The sequence below is a fragment of the Armigeres subalbatus genome, chromosome 2 (assembly GCF_024139115.2).
Source record: "Armigeres subalbatus isolate Guangzhou_Male chromosome 2, GZ_Asu_2, whole genome shotgun sequence".
Classification (NCBI taxonomy): domain Eukaryota; kingdom Metazoa; phylum Arthropoda; class Insecta; order Diptera; family Culicidae; genus Armigeres; species Armigeres subalbatus.
In genome coordinates, this window is record NC_085140.1 from 252,635,219 (window position 1) to 252,659,591 (window position 24,373).

Here is a 24,373-nt window from a genome sequence, read left to right on the forward strand (position 1 = left end):
TCCGGAGATGGCGAGTTCGATTCCCGGTCCGGTCTAGGATGTTTTCGAGTGAGAAACAGTCTCCGAAACCGGCGGATGAACAGATAACATCATTTTTTTTTAAATTTCGAAATCATACATCTTATTCTCCGTCAAGTAAGTACAATCAACTTTTAGTATTTGTAATGTGGTTTGATCCCAAGCACAAAATGATATACAAAATGATAATGATATATCTTAAGCCTGTAAACAAAAAAAACACCGCCAAATTGCTATAACAAGCAATTCTAATTTATCGCTTCCCATCACCATATTTAATTCAAGACGAAGAGTTACGCAACTCTCTGACAACCGCTCAGGCTTCGTCGCCGACGGATGTTAAATACGGATAGTGCACGGAGGATATTAGTCTCGCAAAATAGGACCACACAACCGTGAAAGTTTTCGTTTCGTCAGAAATCCATACAAACCCAAATTTGATTGCAACGCGAATCGAAAGTCAGGGCCGCCAAACCAAAGCAAGGCGCAAAAAACCGCTCAAAAGTAGCTCTATGTCGACGACACGACGTCGCGAAACAGCCGCGCGGTGGCGGTTCGTTACGTAGCGACCGCGCTTATAAATAAACCAAAACAATGAAAATGTAAAACAGCAACAAACGAATCGAAGGAAAACTAACATTCGGCACTACTAAGCGGTGGCCGCCGCGTCGGTGGCCTTTTTGGCGGGTGTACATGCATGCATGTGATCACTGTGCTTGTAGTGGAGCGGAACCTTAACGAACGGTTATCGCGTCTATCTTCAGGCATGGTTTATGTCGTTCGCGTGCCTACTGCTACTAGTTATAGGCTATCAAAGGATTGGAAGAAACAATGGAACACATTGATTTTATCCGCCGATGCGTATGATGCTCCGATATCAACAGCTGTTTTAAACCACACAAAAAAACATTGTAGCTCGAATCTCGAAAACGTTGTGACAAACAAACAAACAAGAAGGATTACCAAATGTTTGCACTGTAAGGTCTCCGGATAAAATGGACGGTTTAAAAACTGTAGAGCGTGAGTGAGTGAGAAATGGTGTTTAAAAAGAAAAAAAATCGTTAGTGAAAGAGTTATTTCAATAAACTTTAAAGAAATGCTTCACATAATGTCGATATTTGTAATCAAGGTAATAAGGTAGATAATTTTACATTCATGAATTCTATGAGACAAGAAGTATTGGATCTAACGATTTGTAATAATACAATCACCGAAAAATACAGAATTGGCACATTTCCGATGAAATATCGTTATCTGATCATAAGCATATAGAATTCGAATATAAAATAAATGACAATATGAAATAGATTTTTAGAGATCCCATGAAAACAACTCTTCTATATAAACCTTGAGGCCGGGGGAAGTTTTCATGAAAACTCTATCAATACATGTGAGGATCTTGAAAATACTACAATGAGAAAACAAAACTGTCCAATAAAAATCCTATTCGACTAGATGCTGATGTCATATTAGAAATTTGGAGACAGTACTCGTCGATAGAAAATCCTTCCGCACGCGATGGTATATGAGCAAATCAAACCACCTTCCTTTTGCCAGTGGAGATATATCAGCTTCCACACTGATATTCTTCCCTCCCCCTTCATACGGGAGCTTGGCAGAAGGAAGGTCGTGTGATGTGTGCCATCACAAATATTGCCCTCCGCTCGCTTGCAAATCGACTTCTATAAAAACATTCTTCATGCCTGCCGTATCCTAACGGAACTATCAATTCTATACTTTCGCCTCTAATTCTATCATGAACATGTACGTCTAAGTTTGGAAGATGATATTAGCATTTCCATATCATTGAAAATACTGCTAATCAAGTAACAAATAGAATAATGTATGCATTCAATAACAGCTGTCCAATTAAAGATCGATCAACGCATAGATTTGTCCCTTCATTTAATATCAGACCAGAACATCTAAGGAAACAAACTCGCGAAATGTTTAATCGAGCTAAGCGTACTTTACAGTGGGATGACTATAAAAAAGCTCTTACTTTGTATAATACAGAGCTACAAAAACGTAAAACTGGATGCACACCAGTGAAAATATTGAAAGTACTCCAGTAGCAGCTAGCTTTCTGATCGAAAGATCATTGTCATGGTCTTGGAACTCTCTAATCTAAGGAAACAAACTCGCGAAATGTTCAATCGAGCTAAGCGTACTTTACAGTGGGATGACTATAAAAAAAGCTCTTACTTTGTATAATACAGAGCTACAAAAACGTAAAAACTGGATGCACACCAGTGAAAATATTGAAAGTGCTCCAGTAGCAGCTAGATTTTCGAAAGATCATTGTCATGGTCTTGGAACTCTCTAAAATAATAATGGATAATTTACTTCTAACGCAACAGAATCTTTGAATTTAATGATGCAAGTACACTTCCCAGGACCTCTATCGGTGGCTCAAAAAACACTTTTTCAAATTGTTTTGTTCAAATGCTAATAACTTCGCCGAGCAAACACTAATCTTTTTGCGGTTTTTACCATTACATTCTGTATTAAATTCTTCAAGATCTGAATGAGTATCATAGTTCTTCATCGTCAATTGTGCCGTCTAACTGCAAATAACTGTTTTTGGATGTTTCTGCATACATTTTTGCATATAAACTTCCAACGAGTTTAGCACCGCCCAAACGTTGACCGATTTGACTGAAATTTTGTCCAGAGCATCAGGGCATCAAATAGAACCAAATAAGAAGGCGGCCCATCAAAAAAACTGAAAAAAGTTGTTTTCCATTCTAATTTGAGCCACCCTAGTGTTCATACTGGGCAAGAAAAGACCAGGTCAAGAATATTTGGGGAAGCTGATGAAATTGCGGAAAGCAATGCACGGCAAATGGCCAGGGCAGATATGCAAGATCTCGTTTGATCGTGTTTTTACTCAAGCAAAGGTAGAATGGGCTGTACATTCGTTTGAACCTTATAAATCACCAGGTACAGATTAAATCCGTCCAGTAAGGATTCAACAAAGCAAGGAAATATTGATTCCCTGATTAAATGAAATGTTTCAAGCCAGCTGGAGTTTGAACTATATTCCCAAAAGCTGGCGTCAAACTCGTGTTGTATTTATTCCTAAAGCCAATAAAAAGGATAAAAAGATTCCCAAATATTTTAAACCTATTAGTCTTTCGTCATTCGTGTTGAATTTGATGGAAAACTTCGTTGACGACTACATTAAATCAAAATATCTAGCTTCGATTCTGGGGTCTCCAATAGCCTTGCGAGCAAAGGCATAGGATTGCCAATCCGGAGATGGGGAGTTCGATTCTCGGTCCGGTCTAGGATGTTTTCGGGTTGGAAACTTTCTCGACATCCTGGGCATAGTGTATCCATTGTACTTGCCACACTTTCTTTTAATAGCTTTCAATTAATAACTGAGGAAATGCTAATAGAATACTAAGTTGAAAAGCAGGCCAAGTTCCAGTTGGAATGTAGAGCCATTGAAGAAGAAGAAGTTTCGACTCCTTTGAGTAAGTACCAATTTGCGTATTTACTTATTACCAATTTACTCGTATTTATTAAAATTCACACATATATTAAATAAACTGATTCCAAAATTTGATGATTCTAGCTTGTAAATTTAATTTTTGGTGGCTTGTTAATGATGATGCTGTAAAGCATCTCCCGAACAAATTTGTATGGAAAATGAAAATTTGACCAAAGTTATTTCGGGAACGATTCGAAACGATCTGGTAACATGTAGGGGAACGGTTCGGCACTTCATCTCATAGCTCCCATTTCCATCTCATCAAAAACAAAGCAATGAAAAGGTATTTGATTTGTTATTTATTTGTGTTTTTTTTTTCAGCAGTGAGCACGCATGTTAGCAAAAAGAAGTGGTGCTGTATTCCTCTGTTTTGCGATGAGATGAATATATGTACAGTGAGATGGAAATCGGAACTAAAACCTATTTTTGGTCTACTTTCCGGTGGTTAGTGTGGTGATTCGCTCCTAGCTGCTCCAAAACTGGAAATTGACTGCTTCAATGTTAGAATGAGGACGCTGTTAATGCTTCAGACCTTAAGGCTTGCGCCTCTAGAATTACTCGAGTAGCACAGTATATGTGGGATAACAATTCTAACCTCAAAATTAATTTAGCGTCCTAAAATTACTCTTTGGTGAAAGATTCGAGCAACATATTAGGATTTGTCCGGCATTTGTGCGCCCCCTTTGATTTCTAGAAAACTATAACTATCTAAGGGTGAAAATCAGTTGGTACCTTTAAATATTTGTAAAACCATCATACTACAGTGATTATTCGCTAATTGGGGCACGACCTCACCCCAACTAGCGAATGCCGTTAGCTAATTGGGGCGTTTTGACAAGCGTCAATGTTGTTTACTTTTTGCATTGAACAAAGGAAAATTTTACGCGCCAGAAAATATCGATCCCGCCAAACACGGAAACAAAACGTCAACACGTTTTTGACATCACATTCTGACGTTTAGCTGCTTTTTAATTGGCTTTCGCCCCAATTAGCGAACCCCCAACTAAAAAGCGCCCCAACTAGAAAAACCCCAATAGGCCTTTTCATGTGACACTGCCGGGACTGCACTTGTTTACAACCGCTGAACAGGCCTGCAAGTCCGAAGCTGTCACTTTCATAGAAGAACTGTCAATTGACAGTAAAATCAGCTGATTTTAAGCGAACGTTCACTGTATGTGAATGTGGAAGTATTTTTGTATTTCATACTGAAAATAATAGCAAAATACAAAAAGTTACAGTTTTGACGTAACTTTTAATGTTTGTTCGCTCAACATTCTGGAGCGACGCTAGTATACTGTCCGCAAAACTTGCACTGGAACACTCAGTTGGGCAACAAAATAACTTTTTTCAATGGTTAATATGGTATGAAATTGCTTCCATCTTCAAAAATGTAACAATTTTCGAAAATATGTTTCACTGGTCAAAACGCCCCAGTGTAGGCAGAACAATATGCCATAGCCAACTGGACACAAGCGTAACGAGCCTGCAGCAGTTGCTTCCAAATGATATGGAAACTATTAAAATGTAATTCACACCTGCTTAAATGGACTTATGTTGGTTTTTTTTTAATGTCAATCACATAAGGATTTGCAACCTTTTTACTATGGGATAGGTAAAATACTAATGAAGGGCTATGAAACGTCTTTGGTTATGGTTGGGGGGATTACCCAGGCACTTTTTGAGATCTATTTTTTCACGACTTTTCAAAAAAGCTTTATTACGTCTTAAAGTTATCATAGGTGTTGCCTTAGGGGGGTATATTATACCGTCTTACCCTACTTGGAAAAAAGCCCAATTCAAAATCGGATATCGAGAAATTTAACAAGGCAAGAACCTAACGTATTTATACCTAGCGTACATATGGCTAACATAATGTTTAAGGTGATTATACAAAAAAGCCAGAAATCGGCCATTTTGTAAACCACGTGCTTTTCCAATATTTTTTTCAAGAGCACGAGATAAAAGAAACATAACGCATATGGGGCTGAAATAATGGTAGATCGTTTGCTTAGTTATGCTGAACAATCATAATTTGAGTTTCGGCACAGTACGGAAACTATTACGCCAGATTTGGGCGTTTGGAAATGTATGTACATAAACGTGTGGTGAATTTGAAATTCACCACGGGCTTCATTCTATAATCACCTTAATGTTTCGACAAATAAGTGAAAGGATGCCGTTTTGCGTTAAAAACTGAGGCGTGATTCTTTCCTACAGAATTGTTTGGAATGTGAAAATGGTTTCACTAACTCTGCTATCTTTCTATATCTTTGTCAGGTTGTGAAAATTGCTAGAGCTGGAAATGAAGATGGAATCAATTCCATTTCAATTTTATATCTACTAGGGTAGTTTGCCAGATGCTGAACAGCTAATTCGCCTATTGTTGAGCACACGTGCATTTCTTATAGGTGTTCAACAATAGGCAAGAGTTTTAGCCAGTCAACATTTGCCGGTTTCTTCTACTCTGGGGTCAATTTTTACGCAAATGGATTTCATCAATTTCTTGGTTCACCTAATTTTTCTTTGATTTTTTTTGGGGTCAAATCAATGTTTCGTTGAATCCAAAGGGCAAACACAAGCAAAATAGTACTTAACTATGTCGCAATACATCCAACTAATGAACAAATAAGCTCTCTTTTCGTCATCAAGGATTGTTATGACCATGAACGCACACAGCTGAATTGCACATCCATTGTAAATAAAATAGTCTGATATAGCTATTTAAATCGACTGTTGCAAGAATATGAGTTTGGACGTTTGAAGCCAAAATATATTGGGAGAGAAATCATATTTGCTCCAAAAGTGTTTCAGGCAAATCCCACTCCCCCTTCCCCCCAAAGTTGGCGCCTATGCTAGCAGAACTGTATATAGGAATTAACGCTTTGAAGTATACCCAATTGAGGAGGTTAGAAGCAGAGGGGTGTAAGTGACATTTTGGTCAAAATTGAGTTGACTACAGCAAAAAATTCTTTGTTTCTTGTGCTTTGCGGCAATATGTTGATATAGTTTGTACGATGTTTATAAAAAATGTGAAAATTCACAGAAAATTAATAATTTTTTGACCTTTCATACGATTTGTATGGAACAAAAAATATTGAAAAACTTTTCACTCATTTTTCTCAAAACTTACTTTTTGCCCCCCTTTGCGTTTGACCCCCTCAATTAGAATCAGCAAGAGGCAAATTCTCGCTCGTTCTCAAGAGCAGAGGGTGTTCATACACGCAAGTTTTCACCCAGAAATGTTCTTTCGTTAACGAAAAAAATCATCGGTGGTGTGAAAAGATCGATGCAGCGAAAAGATCAAAATTGTCGTGCAGTTCATACTCGTACCCTTTGAGTCAATGTCAAAGGGTAATTAAAGAATTTTAATAAATCGTTATGAACGAATTTAGGAATCTAGTTATCCAAACGATAACTCAAATCTTTAAACCAGTCCTACTAACCGAGTTCTCTTACGATAAGCTCCGAAAATCTTAACTCTGATAATTGCATGTCTGATGTCAGACAAGTTTATAAACACGGAGACGAGCCAGCCTCGGGCTGAAAGTCTCTTTAATAAAGACACACAAAAAAAAGTTTATAAACAGGAGGTTAGATTTTTATTTCAGGCTCGTCCTTAAAAACTGTGGCAGAAGTCACATCACTCTTCATGGTTACCTTGATCTTTGCTTCTGTTTACCACTCCCAATTAACACAACTTCCATTCATGATAAGATAGCGATATTTTAATCTGACAAGATCTCTAGTGCTGTCATCGGAGGTGACAATGAGTTTAGGGGTTGAGAAACGTCCTTACCGACAGCCTGGATGTCGGATAACAAAATCGTTCAAAAACAAAACTGTCTTATAATTTTATTTTATTGCCCTCGGATACATTCAATCTATTCCCCAAGTATTCTAAGTTGTTGAATTAGTGACCTCTTATCACTCCCATTTGACCCAATGTCACCCCGATGACGTTAGTAGAAACAACAACACTCGAATAATCATCTCCCATCCAAACTGACTGACTGACTTGCCCAACGCCGATATTCATCTACACTTGAGAGTTGGTTAAATAAGTACTTTCAAAAAGTTTCAATTAACATGGATCGTATTGCAATTTACAAAAGTGTTGATCGCAGAGATAAGCTATAAAATAACAATTAGAGCGCATATCTCGAAATTGAGCACAGGAACGCCATTTCGAGACGCTATAAATTGTGAAGCAATGAGTATTAATGAGATGTTTCCCGCCTTCATAGCACTGTATCCTTTAAACTCGAAGTAAAAACGCACCAGTATACATTCGACGACTCCGTGGGTGAAATATGGATATGGGGAGAAAGTTGTTATTCATTCTACTAAATACATATTCGACTCCTTCGTTCATAGAATGTGCCGTCAAGCAGGAAAAACATTTTAAAATAATATGTAATCAATGAATAATACAATTTGATCACGCTTTTTTGTGTACTGAATACATTTACTTCGCACTTGCACTTCGAATGTAAACTTTGAATGCCCCCCTAAGAGACTCCATCGGGTTGCATAAATTCCCAATTCATTGGCCGTTACACGCTGCTGGGCGACGGACGACGTACCTAGTATAGGAAAAGAATTCCATTCATAAGCTCCGATGTGCCAAGGTTTCCTCCCACGCGCGGTTTCGTTTCTTATCATGTGAGTGGATTCTTTCTTCGTTTCCTCAGCTCACATTGAACAAACAGTACAGGCGACCGGCGTCATGAGCTGCTGCAGCCAGACACAAGGACGGTTGTAACTTCTTTTTAAATTTGTTGTATGTGGCTTCCGCTTGAAGTGCATAAATAAGTGACCATATTATGTATATGTATTCCTTGAGCAATAATTCAAGTAGAGATTCTATTTATGAGCGTATATTTTATGACTTTGCTGTACATATTTACTTTTCCCCGGTTTTATACTGTTTTCAATTTATTGCGAAGCTTCATAAATCTTTAACAAGGCTCAATACTGATTTTAAAAGCAAAGTAGTCTGCTACAGATAAGAGTTCAAGCAGATATAGGACAGTTACAATTATAAACAGTTTGAAAAGCTAAAACGTAAGTATCATATACCTTTCCATCTTTGTTCGGTACCTAATCAATTATTCCAATTTCAATTATAAAAAATTAAATCCGCAATAATAATGTAAAAGTGTTTTTTTTTTCTTTCCCATAGTTTACAAATTATACATTAAGTGTGTTATTTTTGAGCGAATGGAACCTGCACTTAATAACCAGAACATGCCATATAAACTTATTTGTTTTTAAACGTCAAAATATTTGTTTGTCGAAACCAGGTGCATTGAGCTAACTGGAAGATCGTGATCGAAATTTTTCCATTTTGGCGATAATTCAACACGTTAATTTGTAACTAAATAAAATCGAAACTGGATCGTGTTTGGTGGATGCTGACGACATTCGCTACGCGTAACAAAATTAAGACAATTTTCCGAGAAACATGAGATACATAGTGTAGAAGATGACTCTACATCATATCACAAGATTATATAACTCTATCTGCTGATCTTGGATTACGAAACAGATACACATTTCCTTAGCCATAATTTTGAAATATAATTTATATGACAAATTAGAAAGAATAGAAAAAAATCACTACTTACAATATTCCAGAACAGGTCGTACACACGAACGATCCGATGGTCATGTTGATGTAGGTGGGCCCCTTCTGACCGCAGTCGAAGCACTCCTTGTTGCCCCCGACGGCTACCAGCTCCCGGAGCGTTTTCAACACTTTATCATCCTGTTTCTTACGAACCACCGCCATCGCCGAGGATGATGATTTATGTAATTTGTAAATTTTGCAACCGTTTGTGCGCGCCGCTACCGCGCTCTCCGGGGCTATCCGCTAAAAAATCGATTTCTTGTTACACAAACAACTGCGAACCGAGAGCACGAATGATCACCAAGGCTTGACCAACCAATATGCCCTATCACTTTTCACACCTTTTTGGTCAAACTAGCGGCTCCGGTCGGGCGTGCGTAAACACTCAAAACCAACCGCACTTTTGCACCAAACTTTTTCGAACAAGGGATAATACGTTATCGAACTCTTTTGCACTCAATTACTAAACGGATCCAACACCTGATTGCCAGCGCACAGTTGACTGAAAAAATACAAAAGATAGGAAGAAAAACTAGGTTAGTTGAAACGATATTGGAACAATGCTATACTGAAAGGTATTTTATTGCGTGTATTTTTAGTGAGCCAAATTTAAGTAGGTATACTCAGCTAAAAAGACTTAAGATCATCATCAAAATCACTTATGATTTGGCGCCACAATGAATATATGTGAAAATCATAAGTTTGATTTATGACTTAGAAGGGGAAATATCCATTTCGGTACTTACAACTTCCATAACTAAACTTATGAAAATCATAATAAGGAATAATTGATTTTATAAAGGAAATTAAACATTATCATAGTGAAATTTATGAACTTTAAATTAAAATAATATAAAAATCGAAAGTATTTTTAATAAAAACTGTAATTATGAATGCACTCTATTATTTATATAAGAATATTTTGGATAATGTTGGAAAAGGTAATAATTTCAATTTTAATACTTTTTCAAATGATTTGAAATTCAAACTGAAATTTATGTTTCCATGCCCACATAAAATTAACAAATAAGGATCGTATCAGCGCCATTGAGTGGGAATTGAATGAAAAAAAACTTGAAATATCTCCATTATCAACGAAGGATTAATCAAGTTTCCAATATACATTTATGTTAATTTGATGACCATTTTTTTTTTATTTTCCTACATGGAGCCTGAAAATAAAGAAATCCAAATTATTAGACACAGAAACAACTATTTAAAGGAAACAAATGTAGTAAGTGCTAGCATCTAAAATGTCGGAGTTAACCGAAACGGAAATCAATTTAGCAATGTATGCTCACTTCCCCATCATTGCCATCGTAAACTGAATATTTTTCCTCAATAAGATCTCTTATGTGAATCATAAGTCACGGGTATGAAAATCACAAGCCATTTTTATAGTCTACATAAGTACATAATGAAACCGATAAAATACCCATCCACAAGTTGTAACTTATGAAAACCGTAAGTTATTTTGCCTTAGTATATACCTTCCGAGGCAATCTACCGTGCACGCACCCAACATTGCGCAGCTCCTAACTTTGCGCATTTTGCGGTTATTTTTGTAATAGAATGCGTTTAAATTGAATTTCGAAATATAATTATAACTTGTCAGCACAATATACATGTTATCATAACAGTAGGGGAAACTGGACACACATGATCCCAGGGGACACATGATCCCCCCATGTTTTCTCGAAAACTAATCACATTTTTATAACAATTATATGTGCAAACGAATCCGTTAGATAGATTATTGAATCTGAGTAACATTTGATATTAGTTACTTTATGTATATGGATTTTACAGAGGTTTTATTATTTTAGCATTCTCAATCCTTTTTTTCTTCAAAGGAGAAAAGTTTAATAACTTTGAATATGTCCAACCAAAACGTACCAAATTTTTACTGGAGAAAGATTTATTATAGTAGAATTGAAAATAGTAGAAAAAATAACTATTGCTTATTTTCCATTGAATAAAAAAACAAAAGAAGATAAATACTCAACATGGACACATTTGATCCCCCACAGTTTGGACACACTTGATCCCGATATTGCATATATTAAGGCGTTTGTTGTATACCGTCGCATATTATTGTATTGTATGTAACTAGTTGATCTGTTAAAATGATTTTCTAGTTAAAAAGTATAAATAAATTTTATTTCTCTTTAATTTTGTTAATCAGACAATACACGCGCAATTTGAATTTCTCAATAGCCTTATTTCATTAACCAGAACAAAGTGTAGTTGAACATACTTTGTTTTGATTAGTTTTATTAAATGCATTTTAACATTATTTTCAATGAAAAAGAGTGTAAATTAAGCTTTGAAAATACTCAACAAATCACAGGGCTTAAAATCAGTATTGTTCGATCTGGTATTAATTTTTTTTTTCGTTTGAACTTGGAGATGTTTGCTTACAATCACCATTTATTTGTAAATCTTCTTAAAGAATTTTTAATAATAGACTCATTCATCATCTTTTGGTCAGTCGTTTAAGAGAAATCGCATTTGTGTAATAATAACACACCATATTGATGTATGAAGTCATCATCCTGGTATGATCACGGTTGTGGTATTGATAGTAGTCTGGCGATCTAGATGTACCGTCGTCGGGAGAGGCAATGGATCAAATAGGGGTGAAAAGAGGTCACTGTTTCAGCTACTTAGAATGCTTGTAGAATAGATTGAATGCATCTGAGGACAAAAAGATCAATTTATAAGAGACCTCTTTGAACAATTTAATAGAATAATTAGATTCCAAAATTACAAAGATATATTTATGTATCGATCAACCATTTTTGGTATCATCTGTATCAATCACAAAGAGAGATCCTCTTGGGAACATCATGGTTGTCGTGATATGACCACTGTCTGTTAGTGGAGGGAATGGTTTGCAGATAAATTATCATCCCCATGCCAATTTTGTTGCTATAGCAGACATTCTATCTGTCACTACTACTCTATTCGAGAACTAAAATACTTGTCTTGCTTAATACCTACAATATTTAATTTTCGCGCGACTAATATTACGGCAGACTTTGAAGAATTATTAGGATTTGAAGCTAGACCAATTCAACCTTTCATTAGACTTGGAAGAACCTTAACATGTTCAGGTCATAAAGGGATCAATTTCCCCCTATATGGGGATCAAATCTCCCGCAAGTTTTGAAAATGCCAAATTTTCTATCTTTCAGCAAAATCGATTTTTTGGTAACTTTCATGGACAAATAATTACTTCCAATGACGTTTTTGAATAGCTTATTAAGTTCTTTATCAAATCCATCAAGAAGCGTGCAAATCGGTGCATGTTACATCGAGAAATATCCTAAACAAAAAGTGGGGATCATGTGTGTCCAGTTTCCCCTACATGTATTTTTTCGCTGTTAAATGACACATTTTTCATTTTAATAGTCGAAACTTGTACAAAAACAGTGAAAATGACCAAAATGGCGTGTTCTTAGCACGAATGACAAGTGACGGTCTAACCGAAAAACTGTATTTTGACGTAGGACTTACGTCTTTCTTTACTATACTGGGTGTCATTTAGATTTTTGGAAATCGAGAGCGTTACGCTGGAAGGGAAGATTTTGAACGTTACTAGCACCTTTATCTTTCAATGGATTTTTAAGATTTATACATCAATCAACTCGGACACTCTCCAGCAATTTGCCTATTTCATTGAAACTTAAGATTATTAACGATAAGTTATTGATAATTTCAATTCTTGTCAAATCCAGTAAAAAAATCATATGTAACCAATCCCGTGCATTCCTAACACGGACATCAGAATGCGGTGTGTCACGGGCCTTCGGGTCTATCGGAAGATTTTCTTTGTGTATAAAAGAAGCAGTGTCTGCCGTGTGCGAGTCATTACAATTTGTGACAGCAGCGCGTACTGACGTGCTTTTTGCTCGCGCATTTTTTTGTTTCGTTCGTTCGTTCGCTGTGTTTACCTACACAGCGACAGCTATAGTCACCAGCGGTAGAACTGCTGGTGGGTTTGCGAATATGCATGAAAGAAGTGGGCGATTTTTTTTGTGCTTGATGATGGTCGGATGCAGTGGTGTCGGTTGCAATGGATGCAATCGCCCTTCGTATCGCTCGGAGTTCACGGCTAGAGGCCGATGATGGCTGAGGCAGCGAGGGCAACGGTGGTGGATGAAGAAGAATAAAATTAGAGAGATTTGGTCTGCTCATCCAGGTGATTGGTTTCATAATCCACATGATCCCGGGATGGGTATGAGTCATGTCATATGACTGACCATATGTTAAGTTGTGCTTGGTACTAAACGACACGTACATTAAAACATGGTTATACTATAACAGTTCTGATTCCCCAGCAAACAAAATCAACTACACTGATGAAAATAAAAATTTGATTAAAATACAGTCACTCTCAAAATTGAGCGTACAGTATGGATTAGTTGACTACATTCGAAAATTTCAAAGGAAATCAAATGGTTGGCTCGGTTGTTTTTAATGCATATCAATATTCATCCCTTCCTTCAATGTATGCGTACATAAAATTGTTGAATTTTTTTCACCAAAGTTCATTTATTTGAAAATAATCTCAAAATACGCCTATTAGAAGTGACAAAATTGAGCGTACACCGATTTTTTTTCTATAAAATTTCTTATTGTAAACACGATTGATGTTTTTTAATATTGTTTTTTCATGATTATATTTATAATAATAAACATCCGCTACTTAGACATTCAATGTTTTGAAATTAAGCCATGTTTTAATCAAAATGACGAACAAGTAAGATGTATAAACAATGCTATTTAACAATTCAAAGCTGCTGGGCAAAATAGTTGCATTAAATTGTATGTTTCACCGGCATCGTATCTTATATATGATAGATAATCGAAATCAAGCGAGACATACGATAAATTTGGGAAAATTCAGTCGGTAAATGATGACAACAGATGTAAACATACAGAGAAAACGACAAATGTTAGGAATGAAATAATTCAAATTTAGTATGCCTGTTACGTGAGAATATATTTGTAAACCTCTGAACATGGATAGAATAAGACATTATTTGTGTGTTCATCTTCGGTGTTGTGCTGCTTAAAAACAACTAATCAGAAACGATGAAGCAACAGCACGGGAGCGACGGAATTGAAATATTTGTTGCCACATAGTGAAACACCGAAGATGTAAATATTTAATATTATTTTTTGACGTAGTATTTAATAATAATATGGAATAAATGTAGCTTTATAGCATGATGCAATAAAATGTGTCTTAATTGCCGTGCTGAAAGATCGGTGACTTCCGTGCTGTCCGCAACAATGCCTTTAACCTAAATTTCTTTTAAAGTTCGATTATTGTCTCAGGTCTATCATTAAGAGTAATATTATTGAATCCAATCATTCACAGTCAAATTTTAAAAGTACAAGGTGCATGTTAAGGTACCGAACATAAAAACAGCTTTTCAACCCCGCAGAGCACTTGAATATTGAATATTGAAAATATAGCTTAAAATCGTAATTTCATAATTAAATTTGGATTGAACTCCACGATCTGTTACCATAAGGAATACAATTGGTTGATTTCCATGTGTCGAGTAAAAATAAACTTTTTTAAGAGTTCGGCAGCTTACTTAATGATATCTTGGTGAATTTAAATGTTTCAACCAAATTTGCTCCTACGGTGACTGAGTCTTCAAATATAAAATGACATCTTAAAATGCATCTGTGTGCTGCTCTTTTATTAATATTATTATTACTGAGTGTCCTGAGCTTATAAGCTACCTATACATCGACTTTTAAATAAAGTTATACTTAATTTAAAATATGCCATTCCCAACATTTGTCTTTTTCTCTGTACGTTTACATCTGTTGTCATCATTTACCGACTGATTTTTTTCAAATTTATCGTATGTCTCGCTCGATTTCGATTATCTATCATATATAAGACACGATGTCGGTGAAATCCATATCTTAAAGCATCTATTTTGCCCAGCAGCATTGAATTGTTAAATAGCATTGAATTGTTAAATAGCAATTGTTATAGCATTGTTTATACATCTTACGTTCGCCATTTTGATTAAAACATGGTTTAATTTCAAAACATTGAATGTTTAAGTAGCGGATGTTTATTATTATAAATATAATCATGAAAAAACAATATTAAAATACATTAATCATGTTTATAATAAGAAATTTTATAGAAAAAAAATCGGTGTACGCTCAATTTTGTTGTCATTTTGTCAATTTTGCATATTTTGAGATTATTTTCAAATAGGGGGAAAGACGGCTTTGGCAGGTTTTGTTCTATTATTGGCAGGGGGTTTTTGTCGACCAAATTTTATGAAATTTGGCCACAATATTCTTTGATATGCAAAGAATGCTTAGGCCAAATTTGAGCCTAGTCAGTCATAAAAAAAACCCCTGCCAATAATAGAACAAAACTTGCCAAAGCCGTAATTCCCCCTAAATGAACTTTAGAGAAAAAAATTCAACCATTGTATGTACGCATACATTGAAGGAAGGGATGAATATTGCAATACATTAAAAACAACCGAGCCAACAATTAAATTTCCTTTGGAATTTTCGAATATATTCATCTAATCCATGCTATACGCTCAATTTTGAGAGTTAAAGCTATGTCCATTTATAATCCGGAATCATTTATTGTATTGCAGCGGCACGGAAAGTGACCGCTGCAAGATTTATTTTACAGCGGTTTGTCTACCTAGGCGCCCACTTGCTGTGGTATAAATTTCACGCTGTTTCGTGCAGCGAGTCAAAAATTATTCCAGATTTAAGCCGAAAGGAGAGAAAAAAAATCTGCACACCCACGTTGATAATCCTGCTAATTGACGATGAAACCTACGTCAAAATGGATTTCGGAAAGCTTCCTAGCCAAAAATTCTACATGGCCACGGCACGAGGAGTAGTTCCTGCGAAGTTTAAGTTTGCTTTTTGGACAAACTTGCAAAAAAAACAGATGATTTTGACAAGGGATATGCAGCTGTGGAGCAAAGACCTAAGTGTTTGTGACGAATAAGACGATGGACCCGAAACTGTACAAGAAGGAATGTCTCAAAACCCGTGGTCTACCTTCCATAAAGGCCATAAAGTTTTGGCCAGATTTGGCGAGTGGCCACTACAGCCGGGAAGTCATCCAGTGGTTCCGCGATAATAATGAAGATTTAATTGATAAAAACATAAATCCACGCAACTGCCCACAGCTCCGGCCCATCGAGACATTTTGGGCAGTAATGGAGCGGAAGCTTAAGAAAAGTGGAAAAAAACAGCTCGGGACGCGACTCAGATGACCAAAATGTGGAACAAATGTGCCAAGGAAGTTGACTCCGGAGGTGTGCAATCTTTGATGAGATGAATAAAGAAGAAGGTGCCAATTTTTACTGGAAACAAGAAGAAATGATTTGTATTAATATTTTTTCCTTAAAGTACAGTAAATTACCTTTGTTTTGATGTATTAACCTTATTTGTACGTCAATCCGTTACCAAGATACAGATGATGTTATAATTCCGGATTCTAAATGGACATAGCTTTACTGTAATTACTTTCATTTGTTTGCAGAAGGCATTAGCAATTAAAGATGCACAATCAGCAATAGTGTTAATATCCATTTTAGATTAGAAAATTTCGCTGTATTATCTGTAAATGTTTTAAAAAAGTTCACAAAAAATTATTTCCGAAAGAATAATTAAATAAACTTTATCTTATTGTTTTGCATTTTCCGAGAAATTGTATTATTAAACTTGACGAAGAGTTTGGAATCAAAACATTGAATAATTTTTCGTTGACGTATTAGCAGTACCTCCCCTATTTTAGTAGGGTTACTGCTTCTTGACTTGTTTCTTATTGTTGTGATTTGTTTCAGCAGTAAGCACGCATATTAGCAAAAAGAAGCAACAAAATTGGCGCTGTATTTCTTTGTTTGGAAAACGGGACAGTTCCCCTAAAACGGCACATTTTGCCCAAGTCTGAAAATTGTATAAATAGTTTGCAATATCTTTTAAAGATGGCTTTTAAGTCTTGACAAAACCAAAACACTGTTATTTAATCTTGTCCGGACAAGATTAACAGTGTTTTGATTTTGTCAAGACTGAAAAGCCATCTCCGAAGCATTAAACTATAGTCGAAATTAATAGTTTGCAATATCAATACCTATAATCAAACTTCATAGATCCAAAAGTTAGAAGTTAAATGTAAATACGTTACGTTTATACAAGTCCTACGTCTACTCGCGGTTATGTTGAAAACATTGCCCATTGCTCGTTTTTGTAAATTTTTACATTCGCTGACAACTGATTACACATGGACCCAATAATTATAATATTGTTGAAGCCATCTCATGAGAATTTGGTTTGTTATTTACATTTTTTGTTAAAATATATGATGCGCAATGTTAGGAACAATTTTTCAATACAGTGTACCTTATTTTGCGCACAACTCGTATTTCTTCGATATTTTCAACATTTATGATATACCTCGTCGGAATAGGGTTTACGCAAAAAACAACTTTCGTTTGCTGTGGCCAATGTACATAAATGAGGCTGTAATACATACGTGAAAACATACTAAGTATGTCGAATCATAAGAAAATAATGCTGGGCATCCTCATATTCTCAAATATGCTCAAATATGCCTACAAATGGAATGAACATAAATTGATATAGAAGTATTAGCTGAAAAAATAAAATTAAGATGAAAAATTGTATAATAGACGCTTACTTCGTGTTAGAAATTTTCCAAGTTATGTGCGCAAAGTTAGGCATATAATAAGGGGTCTGCTTTGAAGTTCAATTTACTATTTATTTTAAATTTTTGTACCAAGTTTAGTTCTCAAATTATAATATTATAATAATACTACAGCATGAAAACTATTTCAGTCAAATAGCTACTTTCTGTAAGTTGTACGAGTTGATTCAATTTTGCATTTCCTTAATAACTGCGCAAAGTATGGTGCGTGCACGGTATTCTGAATGTTTGAGAAAAATTTAAAACGATCATTTGATTCATTATTTTTCTTACTGGAAACAAGTTTAGAAGACACAAATATTTAATGTATTGAATAGAAGAGTAATACAGAAATCAAATGACAGAAACTTTTCAAAATTCATAGCCAGAACAAATTTCTGGCAATATCGCAGGATACATACTAAATTCTAAATTGTTGAGATTTTTAAGTGGATTTTGTTAACTTAAGGTTCACATGATTATTTTCAATGAACTATAAACTATAAACTTGATGCTGTTTCATAATTATTTATTATGCAACTATCCAAAAAAAACAAATCTATTATCTATGAAATCATAATCAGAACAGATTTTTAGTAATTAAATTTGAAATCATTATACATTCAATCAGCTGATCTCATTTTGCACTTTTTCCGAATACAAACCACCTGGCCACCCTGTTATATGTTTTACGGCCTTTGTGTGTCATCATCGCATACTTTTATTGTCAGACACCGCACTAACACACCTAAGCCGATTCATGTGTTTTCGGTGTTTTGATCAGTGTCTGCATCAACCGTCTCAACCGTACATGGAAAGACGTGGAACAGAACACCTCCACTGCAGACTACACAGCCAACTAGCACACAAGATCCATAATTCGATTTATTACACACATTATTCCACTTCTTAATGACCTTCTCCGCGAGTTCTAACGTCCGAGGCACTTGATCCGTACGGTCGGTCGGTTCATTCGGTTGAGTAAGGGGGTTTCCCCTCCTTCGCTTTTCGACACAATCAATTTACACCAGCCTTAGTGAAATGAAATTCCTTTCACACTCTCCAACAGCACAACATTTAAAGTGCGAATGTGTTTTTTTTTTTTCACTGCAGCAGGTCGTGGATTTCTCTTCTGTTTCAACACTACCTTCTTTCATGCGATGCACAGCCGACCACATGAGTATTTTTCAAATTGAATATTAATTACTTGCTTTTCTCATGACAGGAAATTTGAACAACCTTAACTAACCTTACGTTATTTTTATCCATTTTTATTCAATTTTGTCGTTGACTTTGCACTTAGAAAATCTGTACATACATGTTTGCAAAATTGTAACGCAAAGAGGGAACACCGTCTATATTTTATCGCATAAACACTTCCTTGATTCACTTGCTGCTTACAAACAGATTGGTATATAGATATCAGTATATTTTAGCTATAGCATCTTACTTTTAATACATATCAACGATGTCAATAACGACCTTTTTCAACAAACAAAAGTTTTAGGTTTTAAGAATTGCATTTTAAATTTGCAACTAAATTATTATCATTGATTTTCAGGCAATTATTTTCCAATAAAACTACCTTCAAAATAGACCCAGTGTGACAGCTCTCGGTGACACTTTGCACTGCAGGACGTTCGCACGGCACGATGAAATCAAATTTGGGACAACCGGATGAATCTACACAAAACACTGCGTATTTTCTATAACTGTAAGGGCATTTCTCAAGGACCGTCGCCACTTACGCTTCCACAATGAGAAACAATATTTTTACACAAAATGCTGCTGATTGCGCACCAACAAATTAAAAAAAAACACTCCGCAGTAAGGTAATCGCTCGCGAGGAACAATAACAAAAACGCGACCAACCACGACCGAAGAGTACTGCACACAGAATGACGAATCCGAAACGAATCAGCGACGGCTGACAACGGACCGGGACGGCTGCGGAAAATCCGAGATGCCAGATAAGTTTGTTTTCATGTTTGCGTGTAAACGGTTAGAAAAAAATACCTAATATTATGTACTTTTGACTCAAATCGGAAGGTTAGTGTAGGAACCCAAAATTAAGTAAATTTTTGAGAAATTACGTGAAATTTGCCCAATATTTAGTAAAATATACTTAATTATAAATAGAAACTAACCAAAAGTAAGTAAAAAAGTAAAAAAGTAATTTTTTTTTGTCCGAGGTACATGCGAAATGCATTTTTGGAGTATTCATTTTCAAGCCAGTGATTCAATCCAGATATGCGTCTTGGGCTTAGGGCCTGTTCAAATACATATTACGTAACGCAAAAAACGTTATTTTTTAAGAACCCCCCACCCCTTTGCGTAACGCGTAACAAATGCTATTTTTTTTAAAAAAAAGGTCTTCATTTTAACACATTTACGCGTAACAATATTTCGAAGGACCCCCACCCCCTATATTTTGCGTAACAAAGCGTAACAAAAATCAAACAACCCCCCACCCCCTATTGCGTTACGTAATATTTGAACAGACCCTTACAGGACGCTTGCTGGTTACATTACACTTGGAAAGATTAAACGAAATTCCGTAACTTTTTTACTTTTCAAGTTGATACTGGCCTTTTGGGTAAAAAGATCCTAAAGTTAGATACTTTTTTCACCGTGTAAAGGTACAAGGCCAGTATAAGCCATTTTATAGAAAGCTCAAATGACAGGAGATCAAATACTAATGTTTACATTTTACAAGGAACATTTGCGAAAATGAAATGAAATGATGATGATGATGACGAAATGATGATGGTTTACATGCAAATTTACCAAAACAAAGACCGAGCCGTCCACTCAAAATTTCGATCAGCTGTTCTAATCTGTCTCATAAAATGGCTTATAGCCCACCTTACACCTCGGGAATATGATCCGCGGATTTTTTCCCCATGTGTTTTTGCATATGCGATGTTTTCGGGATTTGAGCACGGAAAATAAAAATCCCGGCCCCATTTAAAATGCACGGGGACCAAAATCCGGCGGAAAATTTTCCCGAGGTGTAAGGTAGCCTTATCGACTTAAAAAGTATAGAGAGGTTACGGAATTTTGTTCAATATTACCAACACGGTTAGATGACTTTACCCATTAATGGGTACTATGTTATTGTTGATATTATTCCCACCGTGAAAAATTCACCCATTTTCTTGAAAAAGTGCCACTACCCATTTTAATGAGTAGTGGCGCTTTTTAAAGAAAATGGGTGATTTTTTCACGGCGGGAATAATATCAACAATAACATAGTACCCATTAATGGGTAAAGTTATCTAACAGTGAAGAGGAATTTTGACAACTGATCTGCATGGAGCAAATTGTCACTTTTACTTACGGAATAATCGAGCAGAATATTTTTCCGAAAGTAAAGTGACAGCTCCCATTACTTTGCGTGGGAACCTTACAAATGCCAATTTTGTTTTTTGTTCTTTTCATGTGGATACTGCTGTAAGAATTTTGTTTCGATTCTTTACTTTTCCGATTCAGTGAACGGAATTTAACATGTTATTGAGATAGAAAAAGAAATTTCTTTTGAACACGATACCAACCTTAACAAAATCAACTTCTAAAGGCCAGTATCGACTTAAAAAGTAGAGAGGTTACGGAATTTTGTTCAATATTACCAAGAGGAATTTTGTCAACTGATCTGCATGGAGAAATTTGTCACTTTTACTTTCGGAATAATCGAGCAGAATATTTTTCCGGAAGTAAAGTGACAGCTCCCATTCCTTTGCGTGGGAACCTTACAAATGCCAATTTTGTTTCTTGTTCTTTTCATGTGAATACTGCTGTAAAAATTTTGTTTCGATTCTTTACTTTTCCGATTCAGTGAACGGAATGTAACATGTGATTGAGATAGAAAAAGAAATTTCTTTTGAACACGATACTAACCTTAAGACGAGGGGTACTTTTTATGTTTTCTTGAACATGCACATAAAATGTAAAATAACTAGAAAGTACCCAAATACATACCACCAAGCATTACATTATTTTGCACATATAATCACAAAATGGCAATTGGACTAAAGAGGAATCAGTACACTGAGCATGAGCATGAGCAGGATAACCGTACAATTCGTAGTTGCTACTCCGTGATTGACTAGAACTTGCGAAATTGCACAGAGAACCAATTGAATGGAGCTTGGGTTTAGCTATCATTCTCAATGTGCAAATTTCGGAAATTCAATGCATTTTACTAAGTCAATTACGGCGCCGGCCACGTCCTTACGGTCATCAAGGGAAGGAAGGATTATTAGTTCAACTCTCGTTGCTACGAGAGACCGAGTATACCTCTGCATCTCCACGATAGTCTTAGGATAGGATATTGTGTTAGTATGAAGGGATATATTATCTGGATTCACTTTGGTAAGTGATGCGATCTATGGGATAGGAATATATGAATGAGAATTAGAAGTACTAGAGTAATGAGAAAGTATTAAAGTGAATTCTAATGGGACTCATTTTTTACAATTAGAATTTTGAATGCTATTTATTCGATTCTAATACTACGCACACGTCTACCATACCATCGCTACCCGCACATCAACCTCACACATTCTTACTTGTATGAGGCCTGCACGAGCATAGCGACCGTATATAGCAATCGTATGCGGGTACAAATGAATACCAATCTATTTTTACATTTTATTTACTGCTACTAAGTAACAGGCAGCTTTTTATAACAAATTCTATATTTAGAATCATACTTGCTAGCAATGAGAATTTGATTTGCAAAGAGATTGAGTTATATGATTAATGAAATTATCTAATAGGAAATTGGAAAGGGCCAGGGATCAAACCCTTAATCTCCTGCTTATGAGGCAGAAGCAGTGACACAAGGCCACCAAGCACCCTTGGACTAAAGAGGAATCAGAGGAATCAGTACACTCATGAAAAACTCCGCATTATATTCATGAGTACACACATGCATTTTTGCAGTGAGGTTAGCAAACTGCCAAGTAACCAAAAGTTCCTTTAAGAGTACGTTTTTCGCTTAAGCAGCTCAGTGAAGCTGATTAAGCGAAAAACGTACTCTTAAAAGAACTTTTGGTTACTTGGGTGGATTCCATATGTTCGACACATATATACCTTGTGCCCACATGCATTGCATGAGTGGTCACACATACTATCCATGTGGGTCATAGCGCAGACAGATGTTTAAGCTCATACATTTTAATTCGATTTTCTTGTGTAAATTTTCAAATATAAAAACGTTGGAATTGCATAGCACGCTAGCGCCGCCCATACAACTTATTGCTACATGAAAACTGACGTTTTGCTGATCGCCTTTTATCTCACCCACCGAACCATGGAAGCAAAACAGAAACACTCAACAAAGATCTCCCCGCACGGCCGCAAAAATCTTTTTTTTCATCACTTTACTTGCAGTTCTTGCCACGATATAGTAAAGAAATTGTAAAGCTGCGTGTATGCTGTTACCATCTTTTCGGAACTATCGCGTTGGCTCTTTCACCTTATTCTTTTCACATGCGTGTTTTTTGGCGGTTGTGATTCAAAACATGTGCCAGGACCAAAAATCATAGATTTTTTCATTGCAACCACCAACGAATAGTCCAGTCAAGTAGGACATGGAAAAGAATTTAAAAGTCAAAAATGAATTAACCCCTCCTGAGTAACTGCCGTTCTGAGTTTCTTCGATTCATTTTTCAACAGCTCGTGTGTCGTGATCATACATTTTTTATTAAGAGTCCCATCGAGCAGATCCGATCAAGAAACTAAAATATGTTGACGAAACAAAAATCTAAACAAAACGGCAAATAACGTTTGCCGGGTTTTCCGTTTTGACATGTGGCGCCATCTCTTCGCTTATTGCTACTTGACAATCCGACGGCCATGTTTTTACACAAGTTAGTGAGTCGAACTTGAACGTCTGTCTGCGGTCATAGTATCCATGTGTGAATTTGTATGCAATTAAGTATGAGCCGACGCATGATATGCATATTTCAAAATACATGGATTTTTGCCTTAAAGTATGTTTCGATTTTCGTGTACAGTCGGGATTCGCTGGTTGGGATCTTAATACTTGGGTCACTTTTTAGTTGGGCCTCCGCTGGTTGGGCAATGGCCCAACTAAAAAGCAACCGTACGTCAAAATTCAATGTAAACACGGAAAACGGGATTGGGCGTCACTGGACATCATTTGTGATGTTCAAGTCGAAATACACGTGTTCAAATGGCTGTCAGTTGACCCAACTAAAAAACCGAATTCGTTAGTTGGGCCGAGGTCGTGGCCCAACCAGCGAATCGCGACTGTAGTGATTCAGTTTCATTTCAAATTTTCAACCACTATTCTAGTTTGAATCTGGAGCAAAATACCTTCACTGCCAAAAATATCTATATAAGATATATGTGTCGCCGTTATAAATTTTTGCAATAGCTCCATCCTAATATAATCGATATAGAACCACACATAAATTCAATAATTGCTTATTCAAGACCACACATAAAGTTTATTTTGATATATATTTTATTAGTAGTT

At 36.0% G+C, this 24,373-nt stretch overlaps 1 protein-coding gene across 2 annotated transcripts in view; it reads right to left on the bottom strand.

Moving 5' to 3' along the window:
* Positions 1 to 19,788, bottom strand: part of LOC134212067 (arf-GAP domain and FG repeat-containing protein 1) — a 180,557-nt gene extending 160,769 nt beyond the window's left edge. The window contains exons 1-2 of one of the 2 annotated variants that reach the window (XM_062689579.1): positions 19,454 to 19,788; positions 9,142 to 9,645 (exon numbers count right to left, since the gene is read on the bottom strand). In XM_062689579.1, coding sequence (XP_062545563.1) covers positions 9,142 to 9,305 — 164 coding nt within the window. In that variant the 5' untranslated portion in view covers positions 9,306 to 9,645; positions 19,454 to 19,788. Of the gene's footprint in view, positions 1 to 9,141; positions 9,646 to 19,117; positions 19,391 to 19,453 lie in introns of those variants that run through there. The other variant, XM_062689580.1, reaches the window with a different exon arrangement.
* Between the last annotated feature and the right edge of the window lie 4,585 nt (positions 19,789 to 24,373).